The 22,735-nt window shown below is 41.3% G+C and overlaps 1 protein-coding gene across 3 annotated transcripts in view; it reads right to left on the bottom strand.

The window, feature by feature from the left end:
* ACOT12 (acyl-CoA thioesterase 12) overlaps positions 1–22,067 on the bottom strand; it is a 28,288-nt gene extending 6,221 nt beyond the window's left edge. Inside the window, exons 1-11 of one of the 3 annotated variants that reach the window (XM_028748914.2) lie at positions 21,717–22,067; positions 17,639–17,708; positions 13,179–13,239; positions 11,489–11,590; positions 10,423–10,558; positions 8,015–8,171; positions 5,604–5,723; positions 4,697–4,847; positions 4,146–4,201; positions 1,898–1,961; positions 1,118–1,204 (exon numbers count right to left, since the gene is read on the bottom strand). In XM_028748914.2, coding sequence (XP_028604747.2) covers positions 1,118–1,204; positions 1,898–1,961; positions 4,146–4,201; positions 4,697–4,847; positions 5,604–5,723; positions 8,015–8,171; positions 10,423–10,558; positions 11,489–11,590; positions 13,179–13,239; positions 17,639–17,691 — 987 coding nt within the window. In that variant the 5' untranslated portion in view covers positions 17,692–17,708; positions 21,717–22,067. The other 2 variants (XM_028748912.2, XM_028748911.2) reach the window with 2 other exon arrangements.
* Positions 22,068–22,735: the final 668 nt, after the last annotated feature.

Below are 22,735 nucleotides of genomic sequence, written 5' to 3'. Positions count from 1 at the left end.
TAGGAGCTAAATTATGCAAGGAAAAGAGACAAACTGGACGTAGGAGCTGTGACAGTAGATTTGATCTATCAGTTTTGCCGTAGGCAGAAGGAGCATAATAGTGGCCGGGTTATAGATATAAGTGGCTCTAGATATGATCAACTGAAGGAATATCTCAAAAATACTTTGACCCATATTAATCTGTCTGATCCTTGAGAAGCCTGTTCTGTGTTGCTCAGACATCTGAAGTATATAGATTGGGCATGACAGACAGGACCTTTCCTCTGGGATAGGCAAAAAAAAGTGCAACATATCTGCCAAAGGAAGCCTGCCTGGCCCTACAACTGCTCACATTTTGACGAGAAATTAAAATGTTTTGTTTGTTTGTTTGTTTGCAACAGGCTTTTGGGGGGGGGGTACTGCTTCTTCTTTTTTTTAATGACTGCTGGCTTAATTTATACAATGTTCGAAATATTTTTTTAATTGCTTTTTTGCTGCCTTGCTTTTTTTGTATAGTTGCAAGGAAATGCTGAAAGTATTGTTATTATCCATCTACTTGAAGAAGAAAAAATTGGGACTCATGTTTTATATCAATACTGCATACTGTTACTTCCAATTGATTCATAAAAATACTATATAATGTTTATCTACTCCAAGCAGAGGTCAGACATCGGTTATCCAAAAGCACAAATCATTTCAGGTTGGTTTTACTGGGAAACTATCACAACTGAGAATATGTGTTTCTTTCTTAACCGACCAGACTCAAAATCTTCAGAGAAAAAAACACAATGTCACATGAATAGTCACATGATCCATGTGAACAATTTGACATTCAAAGCGTGTCTTCTAGCAGCATACAAATTAGCAGTCATAGAAAGGGGGAGAAGGGAGTTAGTTAAAAATGTACATTTTGATTTTGAAGAGGAAGCAGACAAATAATTTTAACAGTTTTAGAAAATACCTTAACAGCTGCAGCTTTTAAATTGCAGAAGCGTAGAGGACAGTGTCTGAGATAAAATTAATGACATATAATTACTTTGTAGTCTAAAAGGTCTCATTGTATTGGGACTTTCCATTCATATTAATTCTTTGAATTGGTAGGGAAATGTGTGTGTCTCCTGCACAATTGAGTACTTACGTAGTCCAGGCTAGTGCTAATCATTTCCCATCCAGGCTTTGCTGCCAGAACAGTCAGTGCTGTAACATTGCTTTCGATTTTGTCTGCCTAAAACACAAAGCAAGGTAGTAACCAATGAGTGAAAATGTACAAGGCACAGAAATTCCTATAATTTCTGGAATTTGGTTGCAAAACAAATATTTTGTTCTCTCTATCTCCTCTTGAAAAAAACAGTGTCTGAACTGAACCTTTTCAACAGCAGGAGTCTAACTCTCATGATGATCAAGGTCATTCTGTTTAAAAGGAGACTAATTTGCGGCTGTGTACACATGGCATGTGTAAAAAGCATATGCCTTTTCTCAAAGAATTCTGGGAACTGTAGTTGGTTAATTCTGTGAGATTTAAACTACAGTTCCCAGAATTGTATGTGTGTGCTTTAAATGTATTGTGTGTATACAGCTATGTTTCACTGGCCAATTAAACCAAGAGTAGACAGCCTATGGTCCTTGGACTAATTCCCGTGTGGCAAGGAAAGGAAAGATGAGGAGGAAGGGTTGTGGCGGCAGGAAAAAAGAGGGGAAAGGAGTGGTCCGGTCCCACTTAATGCCAGTATATGGCCAAATTTCTGTGACTTGTTATAGGAAATATCCCAGATATTCTCCTATAATTCTGATTATAATTAAATATCAGGAGACAGTAAACAAAGAAAAATACAATCATCTGACACCCAATTTTTGACATTTAGGGCCTTACACTTAATCCCTTAATGTATATTATATATGCAAATATTACTGATGTTACCTGATTGACTCGGTCCCAGAAATCAAGTGTGCAATTGTTTTCCTGCTTCAAAAGAATATATTTCCTGTAGTTGATACAATGTGGAAAGAAGGCCAAAAGTAAGCTTAGGAAATCCTATGGGGTGAATTCATTGTTGAGCGATTTGATTGTGCTGTCAGCGCAAGCATTTCTGCTTACCACATGGAACCAACCTCCTCCATGTGCTGTTCTGGGGTTTGTCCCAAACCAAACACCTGAACCCCAAGTCAATCAGGAAAACCCTGTTGCACTAACAGGATTCGTTGCACTGGCTCCTACTAGTACAACTGTTTAAAACGTCTTAAAATTCCTCAAGTTATATAAAAATGACAAATCGGTATAGCATTCACTCTTCCAAATATGCTGCGGCTAGAAAATGCTTAATTCTTATAATTTGCAACAATCAGAACTAGGGTTGCCAGGTCCTTGTCTGGAGATTTGCCAGGTGCAGTTAACTAAAATTCAAGGATAACCATTGTGTGGATAACAGAGGGGATGGGAACAGGTTCACATAAACTAGCCCCGCCCTTGATGATGGTTGGCTCTTTTGTACATATAAGCTATAAATGCATAGACTCCACATATGTGATCTGCGTCCTGCAAAACTAGCGTTGTATCTAATTTAATTATACTTGGAATCTTCTTCTTTGGCGATCACTCGTAGCTGAGTAAGATTGTCTTCCATAAACACGGTCTTAACAGTGAGTCCAATTCTGGAGCCATATGTCCTTCCACAGTGGGGGCATAGGTTTCCGGGTTAGAGTTGATCAAGGTGAGGATTTGCTAACTGTGCCATCCTCATAGCACGTTTCTCGCTTTCATCCTGAGTTCAAGCATCTTCAAAGTCCATGTTACAGGTAGGTAGCCGTGTTGGTCTGCTGTAGTTGAAACAAAATTTTAAAATTCCTTCCAGTAGCACCTTAGAGACCAATTAAGTTTGTTATTGGTATGAGCTTTCATGTGCATGCACACTTCTTCAGATACACTCAAACAGAAGTCACCACACCATGACACCTTTGGTAAAGGCTGTTCTCCAATTAGAACGCCTGCAGACCAATGTTTCCCAATTGTCGGTGTTTATACTACCTTTTTTTAGATTTGCCTTGAGAGAGTCTTTAAACCTCTTTGTTGACCACCAGCATTACGCTTTCCATTTTTAAGTTCAGAATAGAGTAGTTGCTTTGGAAGACTATAATCAGGCATCTGAACATGACCAGTCCAACAAAGTTGATGTTGAAGAATCATTGCTTCGACACTGGAGATCTTTGCTTCATCCAGTACACTGACATTAGTTCACCTGTCTTCCCAAGTGATATATAATTTTTTTCAGAGATGCCATTGATGAAATCTTTTGAGGAGCTGGAGTAGGCATTTTAAGTGGTCCATGTTTCACAAGCATACAGTAAGGTTGGTAGCGCAATAGCTTTGTAAACATGCATTTTGGTTTCCTTGCGAATGTCCCGACCCTCAAACACTCTGCACTTCAGTCAGGAGAAAGCTGCACTTACAGAGCTCAGGCAATGCTGGATTTTGGCATCAGTGTCGGCTCTTGTGGAAAGATAACTGCCTAGGTAGGAGAAGTGATCAACAAATAGACCCATTGGAATTAATGGACTCATATTGGTCATGAGTATGGTTGATGCTGGTTACAACCCTAGTTATCTACAAGAGATTCTTAAATGCTCTAAGGCACTGAGATAGGACACAGGCACTTTACTTCCCAATTTTTCTTTCACCAGCATGGAAAAAGATTACCCAGCACAACACTTAAGGTAGGAGGCAAGAGTTCCACCTGCTACTTTCTGTTCTATTGCCTTGGAACATTAAAGCTGTCATCTCCAGACAAGGTGCAACAATCCTGCTCAAACATCAAATTGTTCATTAAAACAGACTTCTTTACCAGAGCTTATTAAAAGCAACATGTTATGGACATGCATGTCTGGAAAATTTAGGAAAAATCCTAACTATACCCTCATTCCCATAACAATCCCATATGGAGGAAGAGATTCCAGAATCTGTTGTTTTCAAAGCTGGATTTATATCACATTACTGTACACCAAAATGATTTTGTGTACAATCTGTGAGGAACGTCTCATGCACTGATGTTTTCTGTTGACGTTTCACAAACCAAACATGATCAGCTCTACAACAGCAGCTGAGAAATAACATCAGCTGTACTGTTAATGGCATTTTAAACATTTATGCTGTCTTTAGGGCTTACTTACTGTACCTGGCTAATCTAATTTTCTTCCGTGCAATAGCTCCATGATATCGCCTTAAACCATCCTTTGCAATGAACAAAGCAAGAAAAAATAATAATTAGTTATAAATTTTACATTGTAGTTTTGCTAATTTTCAGAATAGCGGACAGATTGAATATAACAAGCTTTTTTTAAAGAGCATAACACAGACTTTACTGTGAAGCCAACCATCTAAATAAAATGTGTAAGTTAACTACAATACTGTCTGAAAAGTATAATTCTGGTTTGTCTTAGGATCACAAAACTACCACGAGTCCTTTTACCTGAGACTGGCAGAGTATTTCAGTCCTTGGCTATGAGTTCAATAATCGTCTTCTAGATGAAATATTAATCCAAAGCACTTTACAATTAGTGCCCTTTATAGGACAAAAATGATTTATATATTTTTCATCTTACAAAACTCAAATAAATATTCACTTCTCCTACTGGTATACTATCCATTTCATAATTTCTAAATTAATAAACTGATTATCTTGTTTATTTACACAGTTGTTTTCTCCCTATTTTTTTAAAGGTTCACCTTTGTAATATATTTGACTCTGGGGAAGGTAATAAGTTCTCCATCTTCATTTACAGCATTAAAAATTAAAAAGGCACTGTTGATATGCCGAGCTTGGCCTTTGGCCCATTCCTCACAATTGAAGGCCTCAACACGAACTCCAACTTCAATGCTGAAAAAGAAGAGCTTTCAGTTAATTTAGCCGCTGGGGTGCGACAGATGCAGCACTGAATTACAGTATACAGAGAAGCTACAAGCTGTTTTTTTTTTAAAGGAGGAAATAAATTATTATACCTGCCATCTTATACAGGTGAGCCTAAGCTCTATTGATCTAAATAGGGCATTTCTGTGCAGACATGCATGGGACTGGACTCCAACCCTATGTATACTTTTATAGTTCTTGATCTCTAAAGTACACCAGATGTTAGTTAGGCTCTCACACCAAATGTTATGACATGACATACAACTTCCTATTCTGTGATGAGATTTACTGATTTGCTAGGGTCTGTTACTACTGGGCTAGGATAACACATAATAACTGGTCAAAGGGAATGCGTATGAATAATGGAGCATACATACAAGAAACTACAATCTCCAGTTGTTGTACAATAAACAGAGGGGAAATATCTGAATATGAATTTTTAATATTTATGTTCATGCTAGTATAACACAGAATGGTATAATTTCAAACTACCAGGGCTTTTTCCCCCCACTTGGAACTCGCTGGAACTCAGTCTTGGCACCTCTCAGGTGGGTACCATTGCCATTATAAGAGAACAAGTGAGGAGTTTGTGGTGACTTCTGGCACCCATTTTTTCTAGAAAAATAGCACTGTAAACTACATTTTAATTTTTATATTCTTTATGCAAATTGAAACTGAAGCATTTTAGACCACACAATAGCATTAAGATAGAGACAAGCTTATTACCTTTTCTGAAAAGTATTGTTAACTATAGCATTGAAAACCAGGCGGTCACCAACAGTTGAAGGTCCCCGGAATTTAAACATATCTACAGATTTCAAAGTCGGATGCAGCCTACACAGGCGACTGAAGGAGGAAAAAGGAAAGCAAATTAAAATACATATATTATCATGCTATTTCTTTTCATATCAATGCAACATTTCAGTATTTCTATGCAACAAACTAAGTCTATAAAATGGAAATTCCAAGTTTATAGCTTATACTGGTTTTAATAAAGGTTTGGGAGTAGAAACATTCTCTTCAGTTGGAACTTGAGGCATTTGAGAATTGTGGTTTCCGGTATCTATATCTATTATTTAAAGGGGGGGAGGGGGGACTGTTTGGTTTAGCTCTTTCATACATTAAGTGCTATTTTTCTTCATTCGTTCATTCATTTATTTGATGAATCATTTCCCATGAAACATCTCAAATCGATTTACAGAATAATGAGGTATATAAGACAGTTACATATATAAAAACAGTTAAAAACGATTGAGTACAGAAACAATTTCTTTAAAAAATTATAAACACTGGTATTTCTTTGCCTGTTTTGGCAGTCTCTCAATATATTGCTGCCAAACACATTACAGGTGGGGGGATGAGGGTCTGTGCCAATGTTTGGGCACCAGGTGCCATTTTGAATCAAGGAGGCAGACCCAAATGTGACTTTGGTGTGACTGCACCCATTTGGGGGCATGGTCTGGCCACCTCTCAAGGTATTGTTGCTGAACTCTGTGCAAAGGTTCTTGAGGTTGGTATCTTCATTGAAGTTTGGACACTAAGTGCAATTTTGAATCGAAATGGTGAAATGAAACATGACTTTGTAGTGACTTCACTTGATTTTTGATGTGACGGGTCCAAACTCACAAAAAACACTCCATTCCCCCCCCAAAAAAAAACAGGTTTTTTTTAGTTTCTAAAACAATCCCAGGGAGTGCTAGGCAAACTAGTCCCTATATATGAAAGGGGAAAAAATTAAGTCCTTGTGTGAGTTTATTTTAACAGCAAAAATATTTTAAAAAGAATTTGCTGAGAATTAGGTATTGTTTTGTTGTGGTGGTGTTGTAGGGCTGAAATTTCTTCCTAACCTTTGCTTAGCTTAGAGATAATACTGTTTTGCACCATTATTTATCTTTAGCCTTAACTCAATTACCCTTTATGATGTACCAGAATTGTTAAGCGTGCACAATTATCTGTTTCTAATTAATTGAATTGTGCATCTTTATAATGCATTCAAATTACTTTGGTTTTCATTAGGAATAATTTGCTCCTCCTATTTAAATTGCTAAATATCTCATTTGCAATACAACAATAAAGAGAGAAGCAGATTAATGTCAAGAATGGAGGTGTAAATGTGTAGATGAAGTTTGCAATCTTTTTTCACTGTTAGGTCTAAAAACCTGATATTATTTTGCTAGAAAGGTAAGCCCATATTTTTACAGACATGGTGTACCTGAAAGACCAAATCTCATTCTAGCAGATTTCTGTTGCGTTCAGCATTGACACTGCTTGGTTAGTATGACAGTATTTAAAAGAGGATATATATTTTTTTAAAAAAACCCTGTCTGAGCATATATTCAGTTTGTTCTTTGAGTACTGCTTGCTTTTATAAACCTCATTCTCATTCCTTGTAAGCCTGTGGTCATAGCAACTCTAACTGGCACCTTCAAAGGTCAAATCTAATTGTAAGTTGTTTTACAAAAGCTTTGCAGCAAGGTCAGCTATTTGTCAAGCAAAATAGACGGCTCTCTGTCACTGTTTAGCAGTGTTTCTCCTACATTTTGGCTCATCACTTTTAAGTGCAAAAAAGAAATATTTTCAGCGTCTGATGTGTTATTTTGCTGCAGCTAAGCCCCATCTCCATTCTTCTGGACCAGATTTATTGCAGAGTTATTTGGGAGCCATTTATAGATACAGATATATAAATGAGGCTGTGTGCTTACATATAAATGCCGCTCACTTGGGCCATTGGTGTTATGACCGTGTAAAACCTGTGACAGATTTGCAATTTTAATAAAATGAGCTGTTTATCCAGTAACAAAGGAAAGCCAGTTATTATTGGTATACCTTCAGGTTACAAATCAGAGCTACATGAATAATGAATGGGAATGACACATCCAGCACCCTGGCAATGAATCAGGCCCACTGGTGTGTGAAGGGAATTCTAATAGAAATTCTTGTCTCACACACACAAAGAGAGAGAGAGCTACATGTACCAAGCAACAGGGGGATGATGGAATTCTCTGCGTGATTAGATGAACATTAAACTAGTAGACAAAGAGGCAGAAAGACAGGCAGGCAGAAAGAAACCTTGCATTCCTCACTAGGCCTGCCCAGTAACGTGTAACACGGAAGGATGCTGAATAAAAAAACGGTACCTTGCCGAAATAACGGCCACCGTCTCCATCCAAGCCATAATTTGGCCACCAAATGTATTTCCTTGATGATTGGCATGGGGAGGCAAGACAAGTTCAGTGCTCTGCACATGGGTGAGATCTGTGGAAATTGCACCTTCTTCTTGATTGCAAACTTGTTCTGAAATGTATGAAGTGAATAGCCAAGGATGTTAGTGAAATGACAGACCAGTCCAATTATACTGTGGCTGCCACTGCCCTATGTCTTAGAAATAAAGCAGCTTCACTGAAATCAGCAGCGTGACTACACTTTGTAAGGTATGTATCCCATAAGACAATTCCAAAAGAGTTTATGGCTGTTATGAGAGCATAGAATACAGGTAATGTAGGGCTAGTTGGCTGACCCTGTTCTCTAATACTGTCAGACTAAAATTCATACTATGTCAGCTTATTAGAATTTCGATCATATAAATGTATGTTTTAAAGACAGAAATTGGACTAAAGGTCTATTTAATACCCATAATTCAACAGGGGAAGGAGGGATCTGTCTTCCAGGGTGAATAGATCTCTAGCAAAACAAGATCTTTATATTTCAAAAAATGCCAATCATGCTAATCTGTCACATGATCCCACTTGACCTGAATTAAGTGTTTGGCTTCTGCCCCACTTACATCTGTTTTATAACCCCTGTGTTGTAGCTTGGATTCATCTGAGCGCTTTGCACTTTGGACCTACTTATCAAGTTGTACAATTTGTATTTAGAAGACAAATTCCACCTTGCTTCGTGCACTTTGTAGATGTTTCATGGAAAGCAATCTTAGCACAAGATAATTTAAGACTTTACTTTTTTTGCTCTTTATCACTGTTAAGCCAGTGCTGGCTATGGTAGTGTGTTTTAAGAAGAAAACTGCTTTACGGTGTCACAGTGTGCTGCTGCTTCTTTTTTTTAAAACATGAGCATGTGCCAGTTCCATAGGTTGAAATGTCCTATACTGATTTCATCTGGTCCAGGGTTTTCCAATCTTGGTTCTCCAGCTGCTTTTGGACTACAGTTCCCATCATCTCTGACCACTGTTTCTGCTAGCTAAGTAGGATGGGAGTTGTAGTCCCAAAACAGCTGGAGACCCAAGTTTGGGTGCCCCTGATCTAGCCTAAGATATTTGCTAAAACTATGCATCCTGCCCAAAAGGACTTTGTAAGTTTTAAAGGTTATGAGTGCAAAACATTTTCCAACATGGATAGTTTAAGTTTATGGAAACAACACTGCAGTATAGGCAGCCACGTTGGTCCATTAGCAAATTAGCATAATACCAAATGGACTCACCATTTATGCATTTGTGCCACACCCACCTCCCTGCTGCCCTACACCTCCTGCTACTAGTAAACAACAGTGACCCATGCACTGGGACGCTAGTGTTGCAGATCTACCCCACCTTCTGACCAAAGTGAGGGGGCAGATGGTAGGGGAAGGGTGTGAACAACGGAAGCAGACTGAGAATACACACAAACAAAAATGTGTGTATGAGTGATGAGCTCAAGGCACTTTGTATGCGTAGCTAACTTTTATTGGGATCTAATGTGGAATAGGAGATCTGTATGCTCTACAGTGGTGCCCCGCAAGACGAAATTAATTCGTTCCGCAATTTTTGTCGTCTAGCGAATTTTTCGTCTTGCGAAGCACGAAATCCCATAGGAATGCATTGAAAATCAATTAATGCGTTCCTATGGTCAAAAAAAGTCCAAACAAAGCCAAATTTGGTACAACAACAGTTTATTAACTGCTCTTTAAAGTCACACATACTGTAAAGAGCAGTTCAAAAATTGAAGGGAAAATAAATTAACTTTATAAACAAAACATGTCTTTGTTTTTAGACAAAGAAAACAAAGTCGCGAGACGTTTTCGTCTTGCGAAGCAAGCCCATAGGGGAAATTCGTCTTGCGAGGCAAATCGAAAACGGAAAAACCTTTCGTCTAGCGAGTTTTTTGTCTTGTGAGGCATTCGTCTTGCGAGGTACCACTGTACTTTGTACTCTATTTGTCAATAAACCAAATATTATAAAATACCTTAAGTTTCCAGAGATAGGAAACTCCATAGGAACCCAATCTGGATGATGCTTCCGTGAAACTCCTCACCACTTGGAAATGGGAAGCACACAGCAATGTGTCTGTTTTAGCTGTCCCCCATGTCATTATCTTCTAGGATCTAATTTAAGACATACTTGTTTGTTCCATTGGCACATAGCTGGACTGGTGTTCAATAGTCCAAGTGCTGCAGTCTGCTGCACTGTATTTCATTGCTGATATTGGTTTGAATTACATAGTTTGAATTATATTTTATGCTGACCTCATTTTAATGGGTATTGTAAGGCCCCCTGGATACCTATGGGAGGAAGGGTAGGATACAAGAATAATAATAAATTCTAATGACTGACCACTATTCATGCCACATTCTTCCACCAGGTTCTTGCAGACGCGTTCATGATCCAGTCGGATTTTTCTTCTCTCAGCAGCCAGGGTGTGCTCAAGAGAATCCTGTGCAGTGACGAACTCCACTGGTTTTAAATCAACCTGAACAAAGGATTGTAAAAGTAAATTCTACTTTTATTTTATTTTATTATTTTATTTTATTACCTACCCTTTACTCTAAGTTCTCAGGGTGAGTTATTTACAAGTGAAAATACAGCATTAAAAGCAGTTTTAAACTTACAATAAAAAATGCAACCACAAACAACAGTGTGGGTCCTGAAAATATCTTGAAAATACAGTATACATTTCAGGTTTCAAAGCCCTGGGTAAAAAGGTGCATCTTCATTATCTGAACAACAACAAAGTCTGCACCTCATTCTGCCACTTTTGTATTAAGCTGCATTAATAATTGGTAAGAAGAGATAACATACCAACAGTATCTTGACATAGAATCATAGAATCATAGGTTCTATTTGCTCACATTCCGGATTTACCAAATGTTGGTTATTTATTTACACACTGGCGGAGGAAGAGGAGTGCAGGGGGAGTGCACTGTCCCCGGCAGCGCAATCCCAGTGGGGTGCCATCGTGGCTGTCCCCCGCCCGCGCTGGGCGTCATGCCCCCGCAGGTGGCGTGCCACACCCCCAGGATGCGCACCAGCCCCGCTCCCACCTGCTCTCCGCCCCCCAGTGCCAGAGTATTTACACACACAGATACACACATCTTAAAATCAACCTAAGCTAAAATTTGTCTCAGAAAACAGAACTAGAAATGCAATGCGTAGCAGGCACTGAATGCAATGAAATTGTGGCACTTCCCCTTAGCTAGCCCACAGTCAAATTACCGCAGTAAAAGCTTCTGATGCATGGTTGCCCACTACAATTCTTCAGCGGTGCTACTACTCTGCTGTCAGACAAACAATATTAGTACAAATTATGTAAGGGTAAGCTGCCATGAACACCACAATTTGGTTTACAGACCATTCTGGAATCCATATAAACTAAGGGCCATTTTTGAATGAAATATATCACCTTGCCATTATGTACCGGTTTTGCCACGTATGTAGAGAAAGCCACACAAATCAGTTTTTGGAAGGTGGTAAGAGGATCTTGCAAAGTAACTTTGACACCAACCTACATGCAAATGGAAACAACAACACCAGATTACTAGGAGCTATATTATTTAGAACTGGTTTATGTAATAATACAAGCACTCCCTTCATCTTAATAAAGAGCTGAGCTCACCAACTGGTTTCATAATTATGTTATTATCTCCATTGCTTCCCAAGTGTCTTAACAGTACAATCCTATGTTACATCTACTACTACTACTACTAATAATAAATTTATTATTTATACCCCACCCATCTGGCTGAGTTTCCCCAGCCACTCTGGGTGGCTTGGCTCCCAACAGAATATTCAAAACACAATAAAACATCAAACATTAAAAACTTCCCTAAACAGGGCTGCCTTCAGAGGTCTTCTAAAAGTCAGATAGTTGTTTACTTCCTTGACATCTGACAGGAGGGCATTCCACAGGGCGGGCGCCACTACTGAGACGGCCCTCTGCCTGGTTCCCTGTAACCTCACTTCTCACAGTGAGGGAACCGCCAGAAGGCCCTCAGAGCTGGACCTCAGTGTCCAGACTGAATGATGGGGGTCGAGACACTCCTTCAGGTAAACTGGAGTTCAGTTTGGATGCTCAGAGATGCCGACTGAGTTCAGCGGGACCTATTCTCTGCTAAGTGCGTGCAGTACTGTAAACCTAAGTAGAAGTGCTGATTCTATAAAATGTTGATTGGTGGCTAATTTTAAAGGGGGTGGGGTGCTGAAAGGAGGGAGGAAACACTTGGGCCATTTTCAGCCAATATTTATTGATTTATTAAATTTATGCAGTGCCTTGCCTCCAAGGAGCTCAAGAAGAATACAGTACATGGTTCTCCAGATTCTCACAGCATCCTGTGAGGTTGGTTAGACTGAGACTGGTGCAAGGTCTTCCAGCAAGCTTTGAATTGACTGAGGATTTGAATCAAGGTCTCTTCAGTCCTAGTCCAACCCTCTAAGCATTACACCACACTGGCGCTCTTTATAGCTTTTATAGTCTTTGCTGTACATGACTAAACCTCATAAAGACTAATATAGACTTGAGGGCACATTTTGAACTGATAAGCCTGCAGATGTTCTGTATTTATGAACTTTTTCATTCAGTTTCAATGCTCAACTCTTTAACAAACTGTTGGAACAAAATGTTTTGAGTGAAAAGAATGTAAACATTTAAAAATTTGCAGTGTACTGTGGCAGATACTGGTTCACTTGAAAGAGAAGCCAGAGGTAGTTCTGCATAAAGAGTTCAAGTGTTTGGTGACCACAAAAGTTGTCAGAGAGCCTCTTTTGCGAGAGTGGATCTACTGAAACAGTACCATGGACATAGCCTCTGAGAAAGTCAATAGCTCTGGGCAGCTAAGCGGCCCTGGGGTATGTTTTGGACCTGTAACCTGGGGGTAGAAGACAAGAGTCATGTTGTGGCAATAGATGATTATGAAATTTAGAGAAGGAGATAAAAACTAGTGAGAGAGATTTGAGTCCCCACTAAAGACATCCTATTGGCGATGGCCACTTACTTAACATGAATTCATTCTTTCATTTGTTTCATTCTGCCGATATAACACCATATATAATCTCAGCTTAAAAACACACCAAGACAAACAAATGCAGTCTCTTACCTCCATACTCGTAGTGAATGCCCGGTTTACCTTAGCATTAATGCTGATAATCTGTCCGACTCTATTAACAGAAAAAGCACCATAATCTCATTATACAAAAACAGAATATTATAAGCTGTTCCAGGCCTTTACTGGCCCTGATCTAGCAATGGCAACATGACACTGCTGGCTACTGCATGGCCAGCCATCAATACCAGAGGGAGAGAGGGGTACTGGCAGAAATAAAGCATTTTGGCTCCGCAGGGCAATGGCAAGGAAGGTGACTTGCTGCTTGGTCAGCCTCTGCCCACTGCCCACAGGCAAGCTACTGAAGACTTATCATAGAACCATAAGGTAAAGGTAAAGGGACCCCTGACCATTAGGTCCAGTCGTGGCCAACTCTGGGGTTGCGGCGCTCATCTCGCTTTATTGGCCAAGGGAGCCGGCGTACAGCTTCCGGGTCATGTGGCCAGCAGGACTAAGCCGCTTCTGGCGCACGGAAACGCCGTTTACCTTCCCGCCAGAGCAGTACCTATTTATCTACTTGCACTTTGATGTGCTTTCAAACTGCTAGGTTGGCAGGAGCAGGGACCGAGCAACGGGAGCTCACCCCGTCGCAGGGATTTGAACCGCTGACCTTCTGATCGGCAAGCCCTAGGCTCTGTGGTTTAACCCACAGCGCCACCCGCGCCCCTTCATAGAACCATAGAATTGTAGAATTGGAAGGGTCCCCAAGAATCATCTAGTCCAACTCCCCCCTGTAATGCAGGATTCTCAGCTAAAGCATCCATGACAGATGGCCACCTAGCCTCTGCTTAAAAAACCCCCAAGGAAGGAGAGAGCATAACCTGGTTTGGACTTTAAAGTGAAAGCGGAGCTACAAATAGTGAAGGGGTTCTTCCTCTAGAAGCGATTGCAATGCAGGCTGAGGCTGTTCTGCTATTTCCAAGGAGCGAGGACAGAAAGAGTAGCAGGTCTTAATTAGAGCCTAGTTTCAGCATGGTACATAACCCTGGACCTGGAATCTGGTTTTCATTGCCAGGACCCACACATGTGAAGTACCGACAAAGAAAGGCTATCTCAGCCTTGGATCAAGCACTCTCGCTGACTGCAAATGGTAACAGGAAATTCCATTAGGTATGTGGGAGGTCTGGCCAATGAGAGGTTGAACATTCTGTCCTTCCTCTGCACCTAGCATGGAAACCGAGTGAGCTGTCCTGCTCTGGTTTGCTGTAGGAGGGACAGGACTCTCTGTTCCTCCTCTAGCAGCGCTTCGTCGTGCTAGCAGAATTTTTTTGCAGCTTAGAAACTTTTATGGACATAAAAACATAAGAAGAGCCTGCCGGGTCAGGTCCATGGCCCATCTAGTCCAGTATCCTGATGCATATGGGAACCAGCAAGCAGGGCACAAACACAAGAGAGCCCTCCCCTCTTGCAGTTTCCCACAAACAGCATTCAGAAGCATCACTGCCTCCAACTCTGCAGGGAGAGCAGAACCGTCATGGTTAGTAGCCTCCTCTTCCATTAGTTTACCTAATCCTCTTTTAAAGCTATCTGTTGCTGGCCATCACCGTGGCCAGTTTTAACTATGCACTGCCTAAAGAGGTGCTTTCATTTATCTTATTTTGCAAGGCTGGGGCCACTTCCACACATTATGTTGCTGGTGCTACTTGGACCGAAAACCACACGGTTGCTTTTCTTTTTGTTAGTCCCTTAGGAGCATAAGAAGCTATCTTAGACCAGGTAAAAGTATTTATTTTGTCCAGTATTGTCTACTTTACCTAGCAGTGTTTCTATAGGGCTTCAGGTAGAGGTCTTTCATATCACTTGCTACCCATTTCTTTTAATTGGCCAGGGGCCAAACATGCTATCATCTCACCTTGAATTTCCTACAACTATGTGGTTCTGGCTTACTATTATATTTATGTCAGGGAAACCCTTTATTTTCAGAGTATCTCCCTGAAATGCTTAGAATCTAATCTCGTTCTCCAGAACCCAGAACTCCTGAAGGCTGGTGTGTGAACACTATCTAAACATTCTTTAAAAAGTCATTGTAAGGCCAGCGGCATCCCATCTATGGTTAATAATTCTGTTTATATATATAGGAAGTTCCGTTGTCACTGTTGAAAAGTACCCCGAAAGCCACTTGCTCTGAACAGAGGCTCTGGGAATTGGAATTCAGGGAACATTGCAGTGTCACAGACCATTGCATTCTCATTTGTAACTGATGGGGACCTTTTGAAGTGTAGCAGGCTGAATGCTCTCAGTAAGGGCACACAAAGAAAATGCAAAAAGAGAAGGAAATCTAAACTACAAACTTATGTAAAATAGACACTGCTGATGAATTCACACGGTATACAAACACAAACAACAATGTTTGTTCTTTAATGGGAGGGAGTTGTTTTCCCTGTAGGCAGGTTAGGTGAGGGGGACCATATATAAGTAGCAGATTTTACTCATACAGGATGGATATTCAAAAATTCTAACCATCTCAAAGACAAAGCAAGGAGCATAAAAACCTGGAACAGTTACAGTTTGTCTATGCAGGGAGGAGAGATACCTAAACCAGCTTGGGGGGCATTTGCAGGGAGAATTGGCGGGGAGGGAAGAGTTAAGGTTTCTCTTGCCTCCCAATTCTCCCCAGTGATTGCCTTTCTGCCATCACATTCATCTTACAACAGAAACATGGCATTGGGCACCTCCTATTTCTCTTTTGATTTCTAGTCTTTTGGTGCTTTAGGAGTTGACAGGCCAAAACATAGTTGTAGGAATAATAATAATAATTATAACTACTACTACTACTACTACTATTCCAATTTGGAGTGCAAGAGCTGAAGGAATAAGATGCATTGCTCTTAATTTGTTGTGCAAAAATCACATTGTTACAAGTAACTTTCTCCCATACTTCAGGAGTAGCCAACATGGCACACTCCAGATATTGTTGGAGTCCAACTCAAAGCCAGCAGAGCCACCGGTCAGGAATTATGGGAGTTGGAATCCAACAACACGTAGAGGCACCATGTTGGCTACCACTTCTATATTCCTTGTGGATTAAAGAAACACAGCTAATTTCTTGGGAAATGGGAATGTAGAAGACTTGGAGACATCTTGTTTTCAGCTTAGGAACAACATACAGTCCAAGCATATCCCAGAAATAAGCTCCACTGCATTCCACAGGACTTGGGCTGCTTGTTTATTCAGCATCCAGTGCACTCCTCCATCTTGTCATTTCTTCTGAAATACTGTGCTTTGAGGCTTCCCTACCCCAATTCCAGCTTGAATTGAGAAGAAGAATGACCTAGCTGCATTTTAAGCCACTAATGAATACACACGAATCTCAATAGGGGAGAGCATAATATTAAATATCCATGTGAAAAGTGATTCACGCAACACTATAACTGCAGCATCACTGTAAATATATTATTGTTTCTTCATACCAGAGGTAACTGCTGCAATATGAACTTGCTGTGCATGGATATGACACCTACATATGTATTTGTGCTCACAAAGTTGTGCCATTTAGTAAATACTGCATGAACCCATCAGGCCTTGCTCCTCAGGAAAACACAGACTTGTAGTCTAAAATCCCACAGAAGTTAATAATTGCATTTGCCATCATTCCGTACTTTTACAACACAGCAGAAAGAAATGTTATCTTAGTTTTCAAAATTAATGAACATTAACATTAATTATAAATGCTTTTAAAGTTAATTAACACTCAGGTGGAAGGTTAACTTCATAAAACTGCCAGACTTCTCCCACATTAACAATTGAGACAAACAGTTGACTGGCAAAAATTGCTCGCTACCAGCTTCAGAGGGGAAACCCTCCCCCTTATTTCTGGAAGTTAAAAGCAAAATATATTTATTGAGTTGCATGCACTTTTATGAATCCATTAAATGCATAATCTTTGAAAATGGGTGGGATGCCAATTTATGACTTCTTACACATGAATGCCACTCATTGTCATATCAAGAAAAACATTGTAAGATTTTTTTTTAAGTGGTTTCCTTTCTCAGTAAATGGTTGTATTTGTAGACGTGTATCCCTAGCAGGCACTCCTATCTGAACTCCCCGCCCCCCAAGTCACACACCCCTATCCTTGGCCCCTCCCCCATGCCCTCCTTGAGTGTTTTTGTCTCCATGTTTATTTGAACTATGATCATAATACTTGCTTAGCTGAATGCAGAATTGAGGGTGTGTGTGTATGTTGGATTTCAACATGGCTGGAATGTAACCTACTGTACAAAGGTAAGAGCCTCATACATTCCTCCACCTCCTTCTGCATCTGGCCCTCTTCCACTATTGTCATGAGGCCCCATGACAGAACATGGTCCTCATGCTGAGAGATGCTGCCCACCCTTAAGAGAATCATCTCCTATGTTCACTGGACCAATTTTTATTGTTCTGGTTAATCTCTGTTACACAGAAAATAAAGGAAGGCTGTGAAAAGTGCTGATAATAACTATTTGAAGGTATACCTGGCAGTCTCTTCAAACTGAATGTCATCCACCGATGCTGTCACACAGGGCATGCCGGCGTGTTTCTCAGCTTGGAAGAAAAGGCAAATATAAACATGTAAGCAATTATAAGTTTTCTCTCAACATGCCTTTGCCCTTAAGCATGGTTAATTTGGTTGTCTTCTAAGGGCCACTTTACACATATGATGCTTTCCTTCCAAAGATGCACAATGTTAATCATAGAATTGTAGAGCTGGAAGGGACTCCCAGATGGTCATTCAACCTCTGCTTAAAAACATCCAAGGAACGAGAGTCCACCACCTCCCTAAGGAGTCTGTTCCAATCTCCTTTCTTGTAGCTTGAATCCATTGGTTCAGTTCCTACCCTTCGGAGCAGGAGAAACCAAGCTTGTTCCATCCTCCATGTCACAGTCCTTTAGCTATTTGAAGATGGCTATCCTTTCTCCTCTCAGCCTCCTCTTTACCAGGCTAAATGTACCCAAATCCCTCAAGCATTCCTTATAAGGCTTGGTTTCCAGAACCCTTGATCATCTTGGTTGCCCTCCTCTGCACACATTCCAGCTTGTCAACATCCTTCTTAAATTGTAGTGTCCAGAACTGGACACAGTGCTCCAGGTGTGGTCTGACCAAAACAGAATAGAGCGGTACTATTACTTCCCTTCATCGGGACACTATACTTCTATTGATGCAGCCTAGAATAGCATTTGCTTTTTTTTTTGTTGCTGCATCACACTGGTGACTCACATTATGCTTGTGGTCCATTAAGTCCGCTAGATCCTTTTCACATGTACTACTGGCAATCCAAGTGTCCTCCATCTTACATTTGTGCTTCTGGTTCTTCCTGCCTAAGTGCAGAACCTTACATTTGTCCCTATTGAAATTCATCTTCTTAGTTGGGCCCAGTTAAGGTCATATTGAATCCCAATTTTGTCTTCTGTGGCACTGGCTACTCCACCCGGTTTTGTTATCCTGCATCTATTTTATCGCATTTACCAGTTACAACTGCAGCTTCCCAACAAGCATACATGTTCTCTCCCCCCAAAACTATAAATTCTATTCATTTGTTAAGATTTATAGATAGCTTCATGACAACACTCTCTAAGTGGCTTACATAGCAAGATTATCAATAAAACACAACTGAAGTCCACAAAACTGTTTTCTTAAAAATTATACCTAAAGAAATTAGTCCAGCAGCCCAAGTACTGTGGTCAACTGGAGGCCTGTGGGAAGCCCACAAGCAGCTCCTGAATGCAACAGCACCCTCCCCACTTGTGATTCCTTGCAAATGATATTCAGAGGCAGCATATGCCTCCGACAACTGAAGTAGATAGAACACTGTCATGATCTTTAATAGCCAGAGAGCCAGAATTTGTCTAATCATCTTTTAAAGCCAATAAGAACACAAAACTGGGCCATCTGTGAACTAGATATAAGGGTACTGGTGAGATAGCGCTTGAAATAATTTACAGCCTCTTGAGTAATGCTTAACTTCCGAAGGAAAAGATGGCAAACTTTTTCCCCCTACTTATCTTTTAACATTTGTTCCTCCAAGGAGTTTAGGATATTTATAGAATTTTCTCCATTTCATCCTCATAATAACCCTGTGAGGTTCATCAGGGTAGCCAGGCTTCAGATTTCTCAGAAGTTCATTTTTTAATTATTTGAACCCTAAGATCTACCAGGTAGAGTCAGGTGCAAAAGACATGCAGGATGCCTCTGAGCCTAGGGATTTGTTTTCAGTATCAGGACTGAACTCAGGTCACATCCACACCATACATTTTAAGCACATGGCTTCTTCCCCCAAGAATTCTGGAAGTTGTAGTTTGCTAATTCGAACTGTAGCACTCTCTGTGGGGAACAGGCAGTACAGATGCTAATCCTGCATTGGGTTACCCGATATACAGCACCTGCACCATCTCTCGTTTTTAGCCAGCTCACTTTCAATACCCCACACTTTCTCCCATGGGTGTCTCAGATTCAAATAGCCTTTTCTGTTACACACACTCTCTGGCACAACAGTGGTATCGGATCAAACCTCACTGGCAAACTGGTCATTCAGGAAAACATTTCCAGTCCTATGTTACACCGAGAGAACACTAACCAATCATTCCTGACTATTAGCAAGCAATTGGCTTAACTAAGGAATGTCATCCAACAACTGTAACCATGTACCAATCTTCATGGAGAGAGAAACTGACCTGGTGGATTGAGTGCATGTGTTCAGTAGCTGTCTTGTGCAAGTTCAGAGAAAAGAGTACAGGCAAATGCAGGATGCAGAACATGGGTTTCTGTTAAATGCTGTTTAATTCTACTGCTGGCGTTGTATACAAATGTGTGAAAAATATGGCCTGCTCACTGTGGTGCCCATAGCCACAATAGCAGTCTTGAGGACTTTTCCTGGTGCCCAAGAAGCCCCTGAGTATTCTTTCTGGATCCTCAAAACAACCAGCAATTCAAAAGTCACCTCTCTATCTACAGAGGGTGTTCTGTGATTTGTTCTGTGGGTTGTTGCCATCTTTAATAAAAATTATGAAGATCCTTTAGGATCTCTGCCGTGTGTGTGTGTGTTGGCAAGCACTGGATCTGTGCTGTTGGATGTGAAATATACCACTGTAAGGTTGGGGGGGGCGGTCTTTGTAAAATCATACAAGTTCTAGAGAATGCATTTTAATTCTACTGCTTCCAACTTTTGTCCAGAGGCCATAAAGGTGTGCGCACACACGCACACACACAGATTCTCTTTTTTGTCTTTTGTGGGGAATGGCCCAGGGCAGAAAACCTACTTGAAGGGTGGTGCACGTAGCACTCTCTCAAAATTCCAAATTTGTCCATGGTGACCCCCTAGCTTAATAACCCTTTCCTACCTCATAGGAGAGTTGTGACAAAAAAGATAAAATCATTCAGTAACTGGGGTTATATAAAAGAGAATAATGGACCTGTTTTAATTTTTAAAGCTGTGAAATCCCTAAATTCTTTACCGACAAAATGAGTATTGTAATTAAGCTAGTTTGTATTACAAATGCTCCAGTATACCTCACAGCCTTATTGAAGGAAGAAAAAACCTCTGGAAGTTGCAAGTGCCAGCATAATAATCATAATTCTAGAATGATACCATACTGAGAGAGAGAGAAATAAAACTTTACTAATATTTTTGTGCTTCTTAGTATCTGCTAACGAGCACAACTGGATTTATGCTGGCACTATGCAATCCTAAACCCACCCACCTGGAAGTAAGCCTCCATGAATTCAATAGGACTTACCTCTGAGTAGATATACTTAGGATTGCAGTGTAAGGAGCTGCCAGCACCATTCTACCCATGTCTCCTCAGAAATAAGTCCCATTGAGTTCAACAGGGTTTCCTCCCTGGCCTTACCTGACACTGCAAATCCTGAGGATACTGTGCAAAGGAGGTAGTTACAGCATCATGAAGATGAGGATTGGGCTTACTGTCTCTTATTACTTGCAAGACAAGTAAAAAAATCCATCGTTTGCGCCCTATCTCCACCTGTTAAGTGGATAAGAGCTGCACCAGTCGACTTTCTGCCTGTGCCATGCAACTCTTAGAAGGCCTAGAAGAGGTGGTGAACAGCCAGGCACCGTCGCTATCTTGGATCTCGCCAGAGACGAGGGGGCCAGAAGTACCCGCTGTGCGCGTCCTGGTGGGTGGGAGAAGGGGGCGCTCGCGCTTACCCGCCAGGCAGGCCGTGGTGTCGATCCATTTGAGCAGCTGCCCCGCGCCCAACTCCCCGCGGTAGTTCGTGTGCGCGGGAAAGATGGTCTGGCACATGTGCACTTGCGCGGCCGCCATGAAGCCCGCGGTGCTGCCTCCTCTTGCGCCTCGCTCGCTCGCGTCTGTGGCGGCGCCTGCAGATCCAGCTGGGACTTTCGCATGCCCGCCCGCGCGCCCTGCTTCCCGCTGCCGGGCTAATGTGTAATTAGGCGCAAGGCTCGCTTTCCTGGGCGTCGAAGGGAAACTGGCGGTGCCCTTATTTTGGCGGCGAACCAGCTCCCTCCTTCGGCCCACGCGGGGCAGCTTCCTCGAAGTTGCTTAGTAGATAAAGGAACGAGCGGACCTCACCTTCTCGCCCTCGCCGGGTTGCTGCGTGCTTCCCGTCCTTTCTGCCTTCTTCTAGCTGCTACGGGAAATAAAACTTAAACGCGTGCGATAATAACAAAAGGCGCCACAGTTTGAGATATCATGCATTATTAAAACACAGCTCGCGGGAGACACCGATTAAGGCAGTGGGTCGGACCAGAAAGTGGGCATGTTGAGCAGGCGTTGCGCAGCGCGAGAGCCGACCTCCATAAAAGGGTTAAGGGGTCGCCCTTTGTCACAAGCGACCATTATCTTTCCTCAGACTTAAACGGATATAATCAGTCGTCTTGCTAAGCAGTTTCACGCTGAAATTTCTCTGTCAGGGAGAATGGCAGCAGTGGAGGCCTCTGGGAAATCGAAATGACCCTTTGATTAGGGGGTTGCATATTTCACAAGTTCTCAACAGTTGAGTTGCTGGGTTGTTGTTTTTTAATCTATTACCTTTACAAAAACTACGTATCAAAGGGAATGAAGGAAGTGAACCTCCAATTGCACAATAATTTTAAATTTATTATTTGAGCCCATCACATTATTATTGGAGCCCAGGCTTGACCCCACCAACACCATCCTCAAATAAGAATTCTGCTGAAATCACGTTCTGTCCAGTCACCCCCCCCCCCTTTTTCTGCAATTGGTTGCCTTCCCATTTTTTCTAATTGTAAATTTAATGCTATACCTGCTGGGGATCCATGCAGGGTCAGCCCACCTATGAAGCCAGGTGAGGAAACTGCTTCAGGCGGCAGGATCTACAGGGGCAGCAAATCACAATGTAGATCTTTCCCCCCACCCCACTTGTTCCTGATGTAAAACGGATTGCCTCTGCATCCATACTTACTGAAGAATAAATGGCATCATTTTTTTTTAAAAAAAGTTTTATTTGCCAGATCTCTGTGCAAAGTAAATTAGAAGAACAGGCTTATACTAAGGGAACACTGGTCTGCAGAGTTGGGAAAAGTTGAGACGGTTAAGCTGACAGGTGTCTTGCCTAGAGAGGTTCCCCA

This window comes from Podarcis muralis, chromosome 11 (genome assembly GCF_964188315.1).
Source record: "Podarcis muralis chromosome 11, rPodMur119.hap1.1, whole genome shotgun sequence".
NCBI lineage: Eukaryota > Metazoa > Chordata > Lepidosauria > Squamata > Lacertidae > Podarcis > Podarcis muralis.
The sequence above is the reverse complement of the archived record's forward strand: the minus strand, read 5'-3'. Positions and strand labels throughout refer to the sequence as shown.